The following is a 13,692-nucleotide window of genomic DNA, read 5'->3' as shown; positions in this document are numbered from 1 at the left end:
CTTTTTGCTGCGATCTTACGCACAGACTTGACAAAAACATGGCTTGCGCCTGTATGTGGCCGGAAGGACCAGTGTGGAGGAATGTGTCTCGTCTTGTGTGTCTTCTGTCCCTGTTTTGTCCACGAAATCACGCACTACGTCTCGCCTCTTTTGCAGGGGTTTCGGCAAGCAAGGCTTCCAGTGCCAAGGTAAGACTTCGTGTCCGATACACAATCACGACACGGCGCATAGATGATCAAATAAATGTATGACTGTATGTGGGAGGGACGAGAGAAGTCTCCATGTCCTGGTGTGGTCGTATTGTGGTCGTCTGTCCTCGCCCTGGTTGTCTCTGAGGACAGTTCCGCAGTGTGAAGTGTCCCTCTCCCCCCAGACGCGTACAGGCGGAGGGGGGGGCTGCGGGGTTTCTGGTTATGTTTACTGGAAAAAAAATGGTGGTTGACGGGGTCGTTTTGCTGCTGAGCTAAAACTCGGAGACAGAGAGTACATGCACACATTCAAATTCACAATCTAAAAAAAAACCTCCCTCATCCTGTATCTGCTCGTAAAAGCTGCAGCGCTTGAATCAATGATCACGCACTCGTGTAGTCGTGTACTTGGAAATCTAGAAGCCTGTTCATTTAAAACACTCTCAGTGCGAACATGGCCACAAGATTTCTTGTTTATCCCCTTCTTTAAACTTCCGTTTTTACTTTAGCAGTTTAAATTACCATAATATTAGCCACACAGCTGACAATTTATTTGCATTTTAGAATTAACTTGAATTTGTTTAACTCTATTGCAGAATCCGTTGTCTAGGGTTTAGTGTAAATGTGTTGCACAAACCAGTCATGTGATTGTAGTGTTAAAGTCTAAATAAGGAATTACTGAATTTAAAAATGCCCCATGTTGACCTCTGTTCAGTTTAAATCAATTGAGATAAATTCACTTAATTTGCACATGGTGGTTCCCCAGCTAGAATACAGAATAAATAAACCCAGTTAACTGCAGGGAGTCCTTTTTCTTCAGCCTTTCCTCACAAACGGGTCTTCATGCCCAACATGCTGCTCTGGTCTGTAAACCGCCAGACCGGAGACTTCAAAGCAATATTCACAGATGCCATCATCTTCAGTGTCTCAAATGTCTAGATTGTACAGTATAAACCGCACTTCTGTTTTGTGCATGAAACATGGCTGAACGTCTCAGCTGCGATGTTTGCCAGTTACCTCTTGGTGTGGCAGATAGAAAAAGAAATATTACATCAAGTAAGGAGATTACAAAAAACAAACAAAAATGTACTAAAAATGAACTTTGTAAACTGGCTGAAACGGCATTGCTACCTACGTATAGGCCTCTGAAAACCGTCCAGATATGTGTGCATTGTTAGTGCTTGTCCAGTCTTAAGGACACAGTCCTGCATCCTGTTTCGGTGCAGAAGCCTTAAATCTCAAGTGTGCTGCATTAGCAGAACTGCTCTCAGGACACTGTGTCAACACATAACACAAGGTTGATCATTGACTAATTTCTGGAGACTCGTGCAAGCACGTGTGTGTGTGTGTATGCAGAGGCTTAACTGCCGTCCTCCGTAGCTGTGTTGCAGCAGCTCGGTGGGTATGGAGCGGTGCGATGTTGGGGCTACTCTTGCCTCACCGAGATTAGTTAGCGTGCTCGTATGTGACCGTTTTTTTTTTTTTTTTTTTTTTAACCATTTCATTTAACTGGCAAATGTCTGTGTCAGGCCTGCTCAGGATTCAGCCGCATCACTGGGCAGCTAGCCAGGTTTTTTCTCTCTTTGCTCTGTTCCAACATAATACCTGAAGCAGTACAAGTGTGAACACTGCCAAAACTCATGCGCACTATTAACTCGCCGCTTAAAAATGTAATTCTGAGTGGCCGAAAAGGTTATCTTGTCATAGTGCAGAATGGAATATTTTGGATAAAATATCTTAAAAATCCACATCTTGGGGTATCTGCATTAATACTGATGGGTAATTAAAATGTCTGCCATTGAATTCCGAAAGGAAACCGATGTACTGCATGACCACCAGTGACACCAGCAGCTGATAAAATCCTGTTCATCCCACGGTTTTACCAGGAAATGTGCCTAGAGCACGATAGCGCAGGCCCCGACACGAGGAGGAGCGGGGGGGGGGGGGGGGGGGGGGGGGGGTGGTGTGAGTTTTGGAGGGAAAAGGGAAATGCTAGTGCAGGGTCTTCGGCAGGAATGCATCACGGATGGGTGTGCACGTAAAACCCATAAACAACACGTGAACCCGTACACACGCACACGTGCGCCTTGTGCCTCTGCAGTCCTGTGGGTCTGACACTTCATAAGCTTATTCTTCAGCTGAAGGCTCAGGTTTTGTTTTATTGCATCTTAGTTTTCAGTAATATACAGATGATCTGAATCATTTTGAATCAGCACTGTCTGTTTACACAAGTACTTTTGCCTTTCGGGCACAGTACTGCCTCTAAGGAGTTTTTGCAGTTGTTGTAGAGGTTGTGGGGGGGGGGGGGGGGGGGGGGTTGTTTGTTTGTTTTTCTTTCCTTCCCCTATCGGCAGGAGAGAGCGTATCCAGTGAATCCTATTGAGTGTGTTATTTTCAAATACTTGGCACATGTTCCAGATTCCTGATTGCATGACCACCTGTAGCTTCACTGGGGAACGGAGGAATTCCAGTCATTCTAACCAGGTTTGTGCATGAAAAGCTGCACTTATGACCCTACAAACCACTGAAGAGTGAGACTGTGATTTAGCTCTCGGTCACACATTTGTAGTCAGTTATATCACAGTCTTCCATTTTACTGCGGTTACAAAAATCTGTAATGTCTTCTACTCTACATTACTTTGTTCATAGCAGGAAGTGAAAGGTTTTTAATTAGACATTAAACTTCTAATGATTTTGTACTTGAACTGCTGATTTAATGCTCACAGTAACATTACTGCTTAACTGTGGTGTCTGCACAGTATTTTAATACTGATGTTGGAGTGGCTGCAGTATTATGGAACAAAGAATGTAAGTGATTAGACTGATGCGGACTTCAGAAAATCAGGGATGGGCAGATTAATCCTTTTAAAGCAGATACATTTTGGTCACAGAAAATGGTCTAAAATGGTCACCTTGAACATGGACATCCTCTCAGCAAAGACAGATTTACAACATAAGCCAAATATTATTTTGGTATTTTAGAATGGCGGGAGCTCGCCAAAGGACTGTGAGATGGGCTGACGTCCATAGGACGCCGTTTTCTCGGAGATGACACCCTTGGTGTTGTGAGCGTGACCACCGCCCAGGTCGGCCTGCAGAGCTGGCGGACCAGAGCTGTGTTTGGCAACTCCGGTGTTCTGTCGAGTTGCGCTTCGCATCGAGTTGTGCTAGTTTGCAGTTTTGCGCATGCACAGACCCACAGGCTTGTCATTAGTTTCCACGCTCATAAATCTATGCTCCCTTTCTGTTGAGTTTGCGTTCAGGTGAGTAATTTCTTATCTTTTTTATTAGGTTTTTGTCAGCAAACACGTGCATGGGTCTGTTCTGGAAGCATGATGTGATAAGGGAAGCATTATTTGATGTATGATATCAGCCTATCGAGATATGCTACCCATGTAAAATATTAATAAGGAAGCTATAATGGATTTAAATCCATGCTTCTCTTGTCCATACATAAAGTGCACGTACTTGATTTTATAATTACAATGCGTCATAATACTGAGTTAGGCTACAATTTTTGGGAAACGCACAACTGGAAGCATTTTTCAACAAAGTAGCACAACTCGACAGCTCACCGGTCACAGCGGCGAATCTGGTTATGGAAGAAACCGTAGTGACCGTGCGGCATAATCGTGATAGCGGCGTCATTATTGTGAAGAAGTGTGGACAGGCACGTCTGTGTGCTGCACGTCGCGTACCGCGTGGTCAGCTGATGCTTTATTTCGAGCTTCCTCTCAGTGGCTCTTCGACATAACGTGTTGCATCATCTGTAGTATTTGGAACAATCGTCTCTGTGGTGTGTTTATTTTCAGACTTTGACTAGGCAGTGCTGACACGGATGGCCTGTGTGATTATTCATCATTATCAGTACGACGGATAAACTACAGCATCATATGTGCCACACTGGCATGAGACCACTGCAATATGTGTCCTAGCATACAGTCGTCATTAGCATATTTGTCTGATTATTAGCATTACTGTAGGTGTTAGCCAATACAGCCCTCCCTCTTTTGCAAATGCCTTATACAGCTGAATAATACTTGCACGTTGGGAATTTGTATGCTAGTATGGTCAATTATTTTGTTTTTGTTTTGATGTTGTTAGTCATTAGTGTGATTACTAGATGAAAGTTTCGCAATAAAGGCATATAACACTGGATAAATGTGTGATTATGAAAGGTAAAATATTTTATAAGGACACTGGTGAACTTGTACAGTGGGGAAGGTTTAAACGTAAGGGTCGCTTCTAGTGTTCCTGTATCTATGAGGAAACCAAATGCGTTTGTGCGTTTATTTAACATATGGTGGCTGAATGTTGGAAATTGAGTCCGAGCTGATTTGCTCCTCTTCTTCAGAGCCACTTGTACATTGACGACATCTTTCTTCTCGGTAATTTTGTAAAACCTTTAGGCAATGGGAGCTTTCTGCCTCTGTGGGTCTCGCGGGGTTTGGTGTTCTGGACTAGAGAAAGACCAGACCTCCAGAGGCTGGTACTCTGGGCTCGTCTGAACCTGGGAGACTGTGTCCTCTGAGGCAGATGTGTCCATGAGGAACAGGGGCAGGTCTGTCTGGGGACGGGGGCAGGTCTGTCTGGGACTTCCCTCTGCTGGGACTTCCTCGCTCCCAGCGTGAGACATCTCACAACTGTAATCAAAATCCAACAGCGACAGAGAGCTTTTTAATTAGGGTTGTGGTGCTCATTAGACAGAGCTCTGTTTCAGAGGTGCAGGTGGCCAAAATGTGGGTCTGGGTGGAATGGCCAGACAGGGTACCTGAAGTCAGAGTGATTATGAACAGAAAGAGAGAAATAACCAGTAACATTGTGCTTAATTGGTAGGACAATGGATCCAAACCAGACAAAAATACCAGTCCAGGCAGGAGTGAGGTCCACACTAGACTCAACGCTTGTGACGAACAATGGTCAATAAACAAATTCCTTTAATAAACAAAAATCCTTTAATGTGATTGTCAGAAATGTCTTAATACATATCAGGATTATTAATATTGTAACATTACAAAATATCTGTGTGTGTGTCTGTGTGTGTGTGTGTATACATAGGCCTCTACATCTATTTGTTGTTGTTTGTGTGTGTATGTGTGGGTGTGCATGTGGGGTGGGGTGGGGGGGTTGTACAAAAGAGCATGGGATTATAAATAATGCATAATTCTAAGTGTTGACAGACAGATCTAAGCCGGCCTGCTTCAGATTGTGGTGTGAGGATTACCGATGAATTCCTCCCGTCTTCATGCGGTGACGAGCCTCCTCAGATGCCCGTCTCGAACTCCGTGACTCGCTTGCCGCGTCGTGCCTGCGCATATGTGCGCGTGAGCCTGGATGTTATCGTTCTCGTTTAGAGGAGTGGGTGGTTACAGCCTATTTAACCCTTAGGTTGTGTTGCTAGGCAACAGCTGACGGACTGCAGTGGGACCCTTCTGGAGCGGTTCTGTGGGACGTAGGGAGGGAGACACCCGTACGCAAAAAGGGCCACGCGCCCATGTTTCTAATAGTCCACTCAACTCAATTGGCCGGTTTGTTTCGATATGGGGGACTGAATATGCGCACAAGTGTGGCTTCTTGCGTCTTACTGGTCTCTCAGGTTCTGCAAGGTCTTTAGTGGAGCACTTGTTTGTACACGCGTGTGTCGGAGTTCACACAAAACACACGTCCCTATACAGTCACTGATTTGCTCATTTGCTGCGGAGGTGTCGAAGCCATTAATAATTTGCCCGAGCGATGCATGTTTAATCAGTCGATGAATAATTAATACAGGAGATTCCCTGCGATTTGAACACCAGTAGTCACTGAACATCTGGCAGGAGGCCCTGTTTTCGTGTCTGGTCGTGTATGTCGTGCCTGGGAGTGTGTACGGAGGAGGGGGGGGGGGGTTACTCCAGGAGATGGGAGCGAGCCAGCTGTGACTGCAGTCTTCCCCTCCTCGACCAGAACATTCCGGATGCAGCGTGTCGGGGCGTGCGCCGAGCTAGATTCCTTAGAGCTGCGGTACCCTGACTCGGAGCCGGGTGATCCCTGCTCCAGACACGCCGCTAGTTCACGGTGTGCACACACTTACAACCCACCCACACACACACACACACACACACACACACACACAGAGTGTGTTTGCAATCTCATCAAAAAGGGACCTTTTTTCTTCATAGAACACTGCAGCGTCATGCCAGTCATTCATAACGCTTCTTGAGAAAGTACCTCCACGATGCAATCATTCATCCTCCTGTCTTTACGAGATACAAGCCGCTTCCTGCTCATTTCACAATCCCCTCGTCGAGGGCCCCGCCAAGAAGGCGGCGTATCTGCTGCAGCCTTTTAATGATATGCGCTGAACAGCGTTTCCTATTGGACCTTCCACTGAGCTGGTCCTGAAAGGACCTCTCAAAGGTCCCGCCTTAGATGGCCTTCATGTCCTTCTGGAAAAAATACAGAAAAATTGTCTGATTATGCCTGCATGAGCACGTATAACAACACCCTTGTCCTTGAACATAGTGTTTGGAGGATCACGTCGAACGATTTGAGCTATTCTCATCAGAAGGTTTTATTTGTTTTTGATTACTTTTTCCTAGAGCCTGTAATATTAATATTCCATGTTTTAGATGGAACTGCAAACAGGCAGTAATTACATTGCACATCAGGGTCAGACAGAAAGTAAATAATACAAGCTCTACAATAAGTCTAATACAAGCTAATCAGTGTTTGGTTACCCACCCACAGCATCTGACAGAATTTGTCTGGAAATTTGAGGTTTGTTGCGTGCAAAGCTTCTGTGGATTGGCAACGCGTCACTGTCCGTCCACGCTTATCTCCACCCGCTAAGATTAGAACAGTTGTGGATGCACAGCGTGTAATTGGTGGATACAGAGTCTGAAGTACACAAATGACATGAGAGACTACTGTGAATATTTGTTTATGGTCTCTCTCTCTCTCTCCCCTCTCTCTCTCTCTCTCTCTCTCTCTCTCTCTCTCTCTCTCTCTCTCTCTCTCTCTCTCTCTCTCTGTAGTCTGCTGCTTTGTGGTACACAAACGCTGCCATGAGTTTGTCACGTTCTCCTGTCCCGGAGCTGACAAGGGACCTGCTTCAGATGTAAGTCTTCGTCCACCCCCATGTTTCTCTCTCCCTTCTTCCTCAAACACACACTTCCTCTGCAGATATAAAAGTCATCTCCTCCTGACCAACACAACACACTCTGCAGCCCCTTCTTTTAGAACTTCACTGGCGTTTCACATCCTTACTTTAGCTAAGCATTCTCAGAGCTAAACAGGGAATTATGACCCAGTTGACCCAGATTTTCTCAAATAAAAATGTTCTCCACAAGGAGACAACTCGAGTTACATGCATAGCATACAAAAATACAAGGAATTGGCTCAGTAAGCAGTTTAAATAGTTCTTCTATCTGCTGATTAAGTGCTGATTAAAGATTCATTCTAATAGATTTTCTGTGGAAGTTCTTATTATAAAGTGTATATTATTGTTTATTTTGTATATGTCCTTGTAACAGATACTCACACACACGCTCAACATACACACCCACACTCTCTCACACATGGGAGGGAGATCTTTCTTTTCTCTAATGTCTATTTATAACTGTTTCCTCTCGACATGAAAGTGTGGGTGTGTGCGCGCACACACACTCGCACGGATTAAAAAAAAACAAAAAAAGAAACACTTCCTGAACACGGCTGTGTCTGCACCAGACGGCCGGCCTTTCGAGCGTGTGCACATGCACGACACGAGCACGCTGCTTCGCGTGTCCTCGCCACCCAGAGGCACCTCTCTTACTACCAGCTGCAGCCTTTCATTTCCTGTGTGGTACGAGGGAAGCTGTGGAGATTCTGATTGGCTGTCGGACTGCAGATGGTTTCCGTGGTGCGCTCCTTTACATGCCAGTGCGAACGCCGTCGAGGCGCTGTTAAGGTTTCTGATGGTGCGACTTGAAGTCTGGCCTGAACCGGTGGGTTCAAAGGCAAAAGGGGCCCCGTTAATGGGGTTAATGGAGTTACTGAGTGAGTTTACTGGATGTCTGAACTGCAGACCCGAGTCCATATGATCATTCATGTGTGTAAGAGGTTGCACTTGGTGTTGGTGCCTTTGTGGATGGGCATGTGTGCACTAATTCACAAATGTGTGTGTGTGTGTGTGTGTGTGTGTGCGTGCGCGTGTGCGTGCATGCACATGCATGGGTATGTTACAGGATCCCCGTAGTAAACACAAATTTAAGGTGCACACATACTCCAGTCCAACATTCTGTGACCACTGTGGATCTCTGCTTTATGGACTCATACATCAAGGGATGAAATGTGACAGTGAGTGAATACACACACACACACACACACACACACACACATACACACATCTAAATACATAGACAGAAACACACATCCCAGTTGCATCTGTATGCAGTGCTCTCTAGTGGCTGATTTCATATTTCCAGTAGGGGACTGTGGCTCATATTTCACTTTTACTGAAATCCACATACTTCATGGATTAAACTTCAGGATGACTGATATTTAGCACAAATTTATACCTTCATAATTTTGTATTTGAAAACTGTTTTGCTGTGTTAGCTGTGTAGCTAACACATTGCTGCAGCTAGAATGTAGGTGTGTGTGTAATGCTATGGATTTTAATGTGCATGTGTTTATGCAGACTGCATGATGAATATTCATAAGCGGTGCGTGACCAATGTTCCAAGCCTCTGTGGGACGGATCATACGGAAAGAAGAGGACGTCTGCATATCTGCGCTGACATAAAAGACAGCACACTTGCAGTAACCAGTGAGTGACCCTCATTACACACACACACACACACACACACACACACACACACACACACACTTGTTTGTGATATTATTTTCTGATTAATGGTTTGCATTAGACCTCTGAATTTGTAGTAAATCCTTAAGCTCAGATTAGTAGTCTCTCTCTTCCAAAGCGGAGCCAGTGGATCCGCCCCATCACACGTTGCTACGGCACTGAGACCCCGCCCTCTGTGTCTGACAGACAGGCGGGAGTCACCCAATAGCAGCGCACAGTGGGATTTCTGGCATTTCTCTACTGTTGACTGGTTTGCACTAGCGTTAGGTAAAGAGGTGGCATATATGATTGTTTATATGATTATATGATTGATGGCGATGTCAGTAATCTAATAGTGTGTTGCCAAGTGCCACTGATGATGGAGAGTCATGACCTCAGTGGTGACTGGGATAACCTAGTCCTGTGTCTGCCTGATGGCCCCAAAAGGGGTTCAAAGCTCATGGGAAGGGTATGAATCTTGAACAGCGGTCGCCAATTCTGGTTCTCGAGCATTTCTCCGACCCCTCACATTCTAGTGACTCGGGACTTCGCGACTTCTTCTCAAACCCCACAACCTCCTGTCCTTGAATGTTTTAGTACTACGAAATTTGTTGGGTTTTTTCCCCCACTTTTCATTTGTGTTTGGTATGTTCCATCCTTCTTTTCTTTTTATCTTCCTAAGACACCCGGAGCTGGAGGGATGTTGAGAACACACTTAGCTGTAGTGGGAAGCTGTCTGACGACTCGGGGATTAAACACTTTGCTCTACAGCAGCACTTAATAACAGTAGCCAAGGTTACGGGCTGACACAGGAAGCCCACCACGTAGATTAGATCGTTCGCCCCAGTCGTTGCTCTGAGGTCAGACGAGGAACGCTTCAGCTCGGAAGCGTTTTCCTGATGAAACCCAAACCCTTTGCCACCAGCAACCTTTGCCCACGCAATCTGTTTAAAATGTAAATTTGCATACAAATGATGCACAATCAGACTGGTTATGTACCTCGCTGATCTTTACATGTTAAAGATAAATGGTGCCCTTGCTTACCATTTTTAGTAAAAGTCTCTATTTTGGCTTTACAAATATACCAGCACATACCAATACACCAGTACATACCAATACAATATATATCTTATATGAACAGTAGCTGAAATCTAATCAGATTTCCTAACGCAATGTTCTGATGCATGTGTGAGCAGACGTTTTATAGCCTATGATGGGAGGAAATAATTTTAACATATAACATGCGTTATTGTCCTGAACACAGAAACATTTGTTTGGCATTTTAGAGAAAATTGCAATCCATTTTAAAGTATTAAAGCATATAATGCCTAATTAAAAACACATTCAGACGTTTAAATGGAGAAACTGATGAATGTGAATGACGTGTATGTATAAGGGAGTGCACATCACAGGCCCCGATGCAAAAACGGTCTTCTCGAAAATAAATAAAATCACGAAAATCAATTACCCAATGTTTGGCCCACATCCTTCTTTCTTTTCTTGTCTTCCCTCCCTCTCTCCTACCCACACACTCCCTGCCCACTCACACACCCACCATGCCATCGGCTGCTCATTTAGAAGTTAAGCCAGCGTATGCTGGAGCAGTTCCTTCATACATACTCGCTAGAAACGGATCTACCGTCAAACCCCTCTCGACTGCAGCTAAACTGAAGTTAAACCAGTGGAACAATGAGAAGACTGTGCTAACTTTGCCATAATACTTCCAAACTAAATGCAAACTCTAGACAGTTTCAGACATAAGGATTATTACATTACATACGTTCAGGGCCGGAGTGGGCCACTTTTTCAGCCCGGGAGTTTCATGCCCAAATCCGGCCCAGACTTATTTTTCCCTCCCAATCGGCCCAAACTAGAGATTGACATGAGCCGGCCCATCGGGAATCCTCCCGAATCTCCCGATTAGCCACTCCGGCTCTGCTTACGTTACATTCAGTTGGTAACGTCCATGCAGAGTGGCAGGCAAGTGTTTACATGTTCACACACACTCGACTTTCTTCCAAAACTGTGGCTAAACCTGCAGCGTTAACTCGAACCATACATCAAACAGATGGGCTTAAATCCAAAAGACGATACCTCATGGGTGGGGAAATTACTGACCTCAAACTGAGCGCCACGACAAGTTAAACTCGATTCCTATTAGGCAGATGTGCCCGTTTGCTGTGATCAAAGCGCAAGACGTTATCGTGGCTCAGTGTTCTTGCTTTGCCGAGGGGCAGATTATTAAGCAGAAGTCAAACTGGGCGTGATGCCACCGACAGCCTTTCCCTGTACAATTAGTACTGCAGCATACGCCGTTATCTGTACTCGACAAGATAGCAACAACTTTGCTGCTGATTCAGAGTCTGTAAGTACAGAGCATTAAAGTCCTAGTTTCACAAGAATTTCAGTTACTTGGACTCTAATGTTTTGTCTAGGAGTTAGTCACGGTTTAAAAAGTTGAAGTACTTTTTGTCACATTAGTTTCACAATTTAATTCAACAAATTCCAGATAGCTCAAAAAAATTCTAGGAAGCTCTATAGGTCTCAAGAAAAGGGTGGAGAGAGAGAATTCACCCTGAAAAGCTGCTGATTTGCCAAGTTGTACAAATAGTTGAACTCCTGAAGTCCACTACCACCTATAAAAACCTAAACCCCTCCCCCAGACAGTTGGACCCTGACGTTCACTCCTTCCTCTTATAACTTAAAGCTCCTTACCCAAAGTCCTGCACACTTGGTGCTTTGTATACATCTTTCTGTAATTCATTCCTGACATATGGTTTGGACTGCCTCCTAGTTTCCTGACTTACTGAAAAAACTGGAGCTTGTTGAAAGTATTTTATGAATACTCTTGGGGAAAATTTACTTTCCAAGACACTCTGGTGGTATTTTGGTGATGACCATCAACGTGTACAGCCACACAAGCGTAAGACTTCAGGCCGTGAAGCCTGTAACGTGAACACCGCCCTAATGTGAACTATTTACCTCTGTCAGGAGGTGAAATTAACTATTTACGTTAGCAACACCTGCAGTTGCTAAACAGCTTTATCTAATGCTGATTTAATGTCTCTGGAATATTCATGACAAACTTAACCTCATAGACAATAACTAGAATATTCATGCATGGCCTATATGTGATTGCCCATAGATTCAGAGGCGTGAGTTCTATGTTAAAAAAAATAATAAATTGAGTTTGCAGTTTGTTTTCTTTCTATATTTTCTTTCTTGGACCAGTTAAGGAAGCTCGCAACCTGGTGCCCATGGACCCTAATGGCTTGTCAGATCCATATGTGAAGCTCAAACTTATTCCTGACCCCAAGAATGAGAGCAAGCAGAAGACCAAAACAATCAAGTGCTCCCTCAACCCCACCTGGAATGAAAGCTTCACCTTGTACGTCACAAAAAATGAAAAAAAAAAAAACGTGAAAATTGTTTATGGTCATGTTTGTGTATTATGTGCAGTGATTTTACTGTGTGTGTGTGTGTGTGTGTGTGTGTGTGTGTGTGTGTGTGCGCGCATGTGTTTAGCAACCTGCGGGAGGCCGACAAAGACCGGCGTTTGTCCGTAGAGGTGTGGGACTGGGATCTGACCAGTAGGAATGACTTCATGGGAGCTCTCTCCTTCGGCATCTCTGAGCTTCAGAAACAAGGAGTCAGTGGCTGGTCAGGGACACCATAAAACTATTATAGAGTTTGCAGATCATCTTGCTTAAGGCACAGAAGCCTATTTTACGTATAGAAGACAAATTGGAGTGTATGTGTGTTTGTACGATAGGTATAAGTTGTTGGGCCAAGAAGAAGGAGAATACTTCAATGTTCCAGTCCACCCAGATAGCGAGGAAGGCAATGACGAACTACGACAGAAGTTTGAGGTTACCGCTCGGTGTCACTGCTTGGTTTTTTTCATACTCTCTCATTTCTCGCATTTTCGTTGAGTCCGTTTTTAATTGGCTGGTATAATATGAGGCTGAGAAATTGCTGACATTTCCTTACGGTTGTATAAATGAAGCACACCTTTCTGTTGCAGATGCATTGTAACTTCTTCTGAAGAAGCTTCATGCGCCATCGTGTTGTTGATGCTGTTTCTTTCACTCCTCTGCCCTAGTATTTGCATAACGTTTGATTTTCTTCTCTGTTGCTTCTTTCAGAGAGCTCGGATTGGTCCAGGCAATAAGAATACAGACAGCTCCTCTTCCAATGATATCTCCAAATATGATGCCAATGGCAACCAGGATCGTGTTAAACTCTCCGATTTCAACTTCGTCATGGTGCTGGGTAAAGGCAGCTTTGGCAAGGTAACACACACACACACACACACACACAGGCTTCCAGAACACCGCACTAGTTATTTGGTCCCTTGGGTTACGGACCAGTCGACGTTTCTGGGTGTGCGGCGGCGCTGTGTGTAGGTGATGCTGGCGGAGAGGAAGGGAACAGACGAGCTGTACGCGGTGAAGATCCTGAAGAAGGACGTGGTGATCCAGGATGATGATGTGGAGTGCACCATGGTGGAGAAGAGAGTGCTCGCGCTCTCAGGAAAACCTCCTTTCCTCACACAGCTGCACTCCTGCTTTCAGACTATGGTACAACTCACACACACACACACACACACACACACACCACATTCTCTCTCTCACACCACACACCACATTCTCTGTCACACACACACACACCACATACATTCTCTCACACACCACACAC

The 13,692-nt window shown here is 44.8% G+C and overlaps 1 protein-coding gene across 3 annotated transcripts in view; it reads left to right on the top strand.

Annotated features, from left to right (window-relative positions):
• The window catches only part of LOC143491219 (protein kinase C beta type), a 31,709-nt gene that overhangs the window by 847 nt on the left and 17,170 nt on the right, over positions 1 to 13,692 (top strand). For 2 of the 3 annotated variants that reach the window (XM_076990038.1, XM_076990037.1), the window contains exons 2-10: positions 157 to 188; positions 7,202 to 7,284; positions 8,393 to 8,504; positions 8,848 to 8,976; positions 12,226 to 12,382; positions 12,520 to 12,654; positions 12,767 to 12,863; positions 13,140 to 13,286; positions 13,401 to 13,574. In XM_076990038.1, the coding sequence (XP_076846153.1) occupies positions 157 to 188; positions 7,202 to 7,284; positions 8,393 to 8,504; positions 8,848 to 8,976; positions 12,226 to 12,382; positions 12,520 to 12,654; positions 12,767 to 12,863; positions 13,140 to 13,286; positions 13,401 to 13,574 (1,066 nt within the window). Of the gene's footprint in view, positions 1 to 156; positions 189 to 2,617; positions 2,673 to 7,201; positions 7,285 to 8,392; positions 8,505 to 8,847; positions 8,977 to 12,225; positions 12,383 to 12,519; positions 12,655 to 12,766; positions 12,864 to 13,139; positions 13,287 to 13,400; positions 13,575 to 13,692 lie in introns of those variants that run through there. The other variant, XM_076990039.1, reaches the window with a different exon arrangement.

Source organism: Brachyhypopomus gauderio, unplaced genomic scaffold (genome assembly GCF_052324685.1).
Source record: "Brachyhypopomus gauderio isolate BG-103 unplaced genomic scaffold, BGAUD_0.2 sc72, whole genome shotgun sequence".
Lineage (NCBI taxonomy): Eukaryota > Metazoa > Chordata > Actinopteri > Gymnotiformes > Hypopomidae > Brachyhypopomus > Brachyhypopomus gauderio.
Note: the sequence above shows the minus strand (reverse complement) of the source record. Positions and strands in the feature narration are given on the sequence as shown.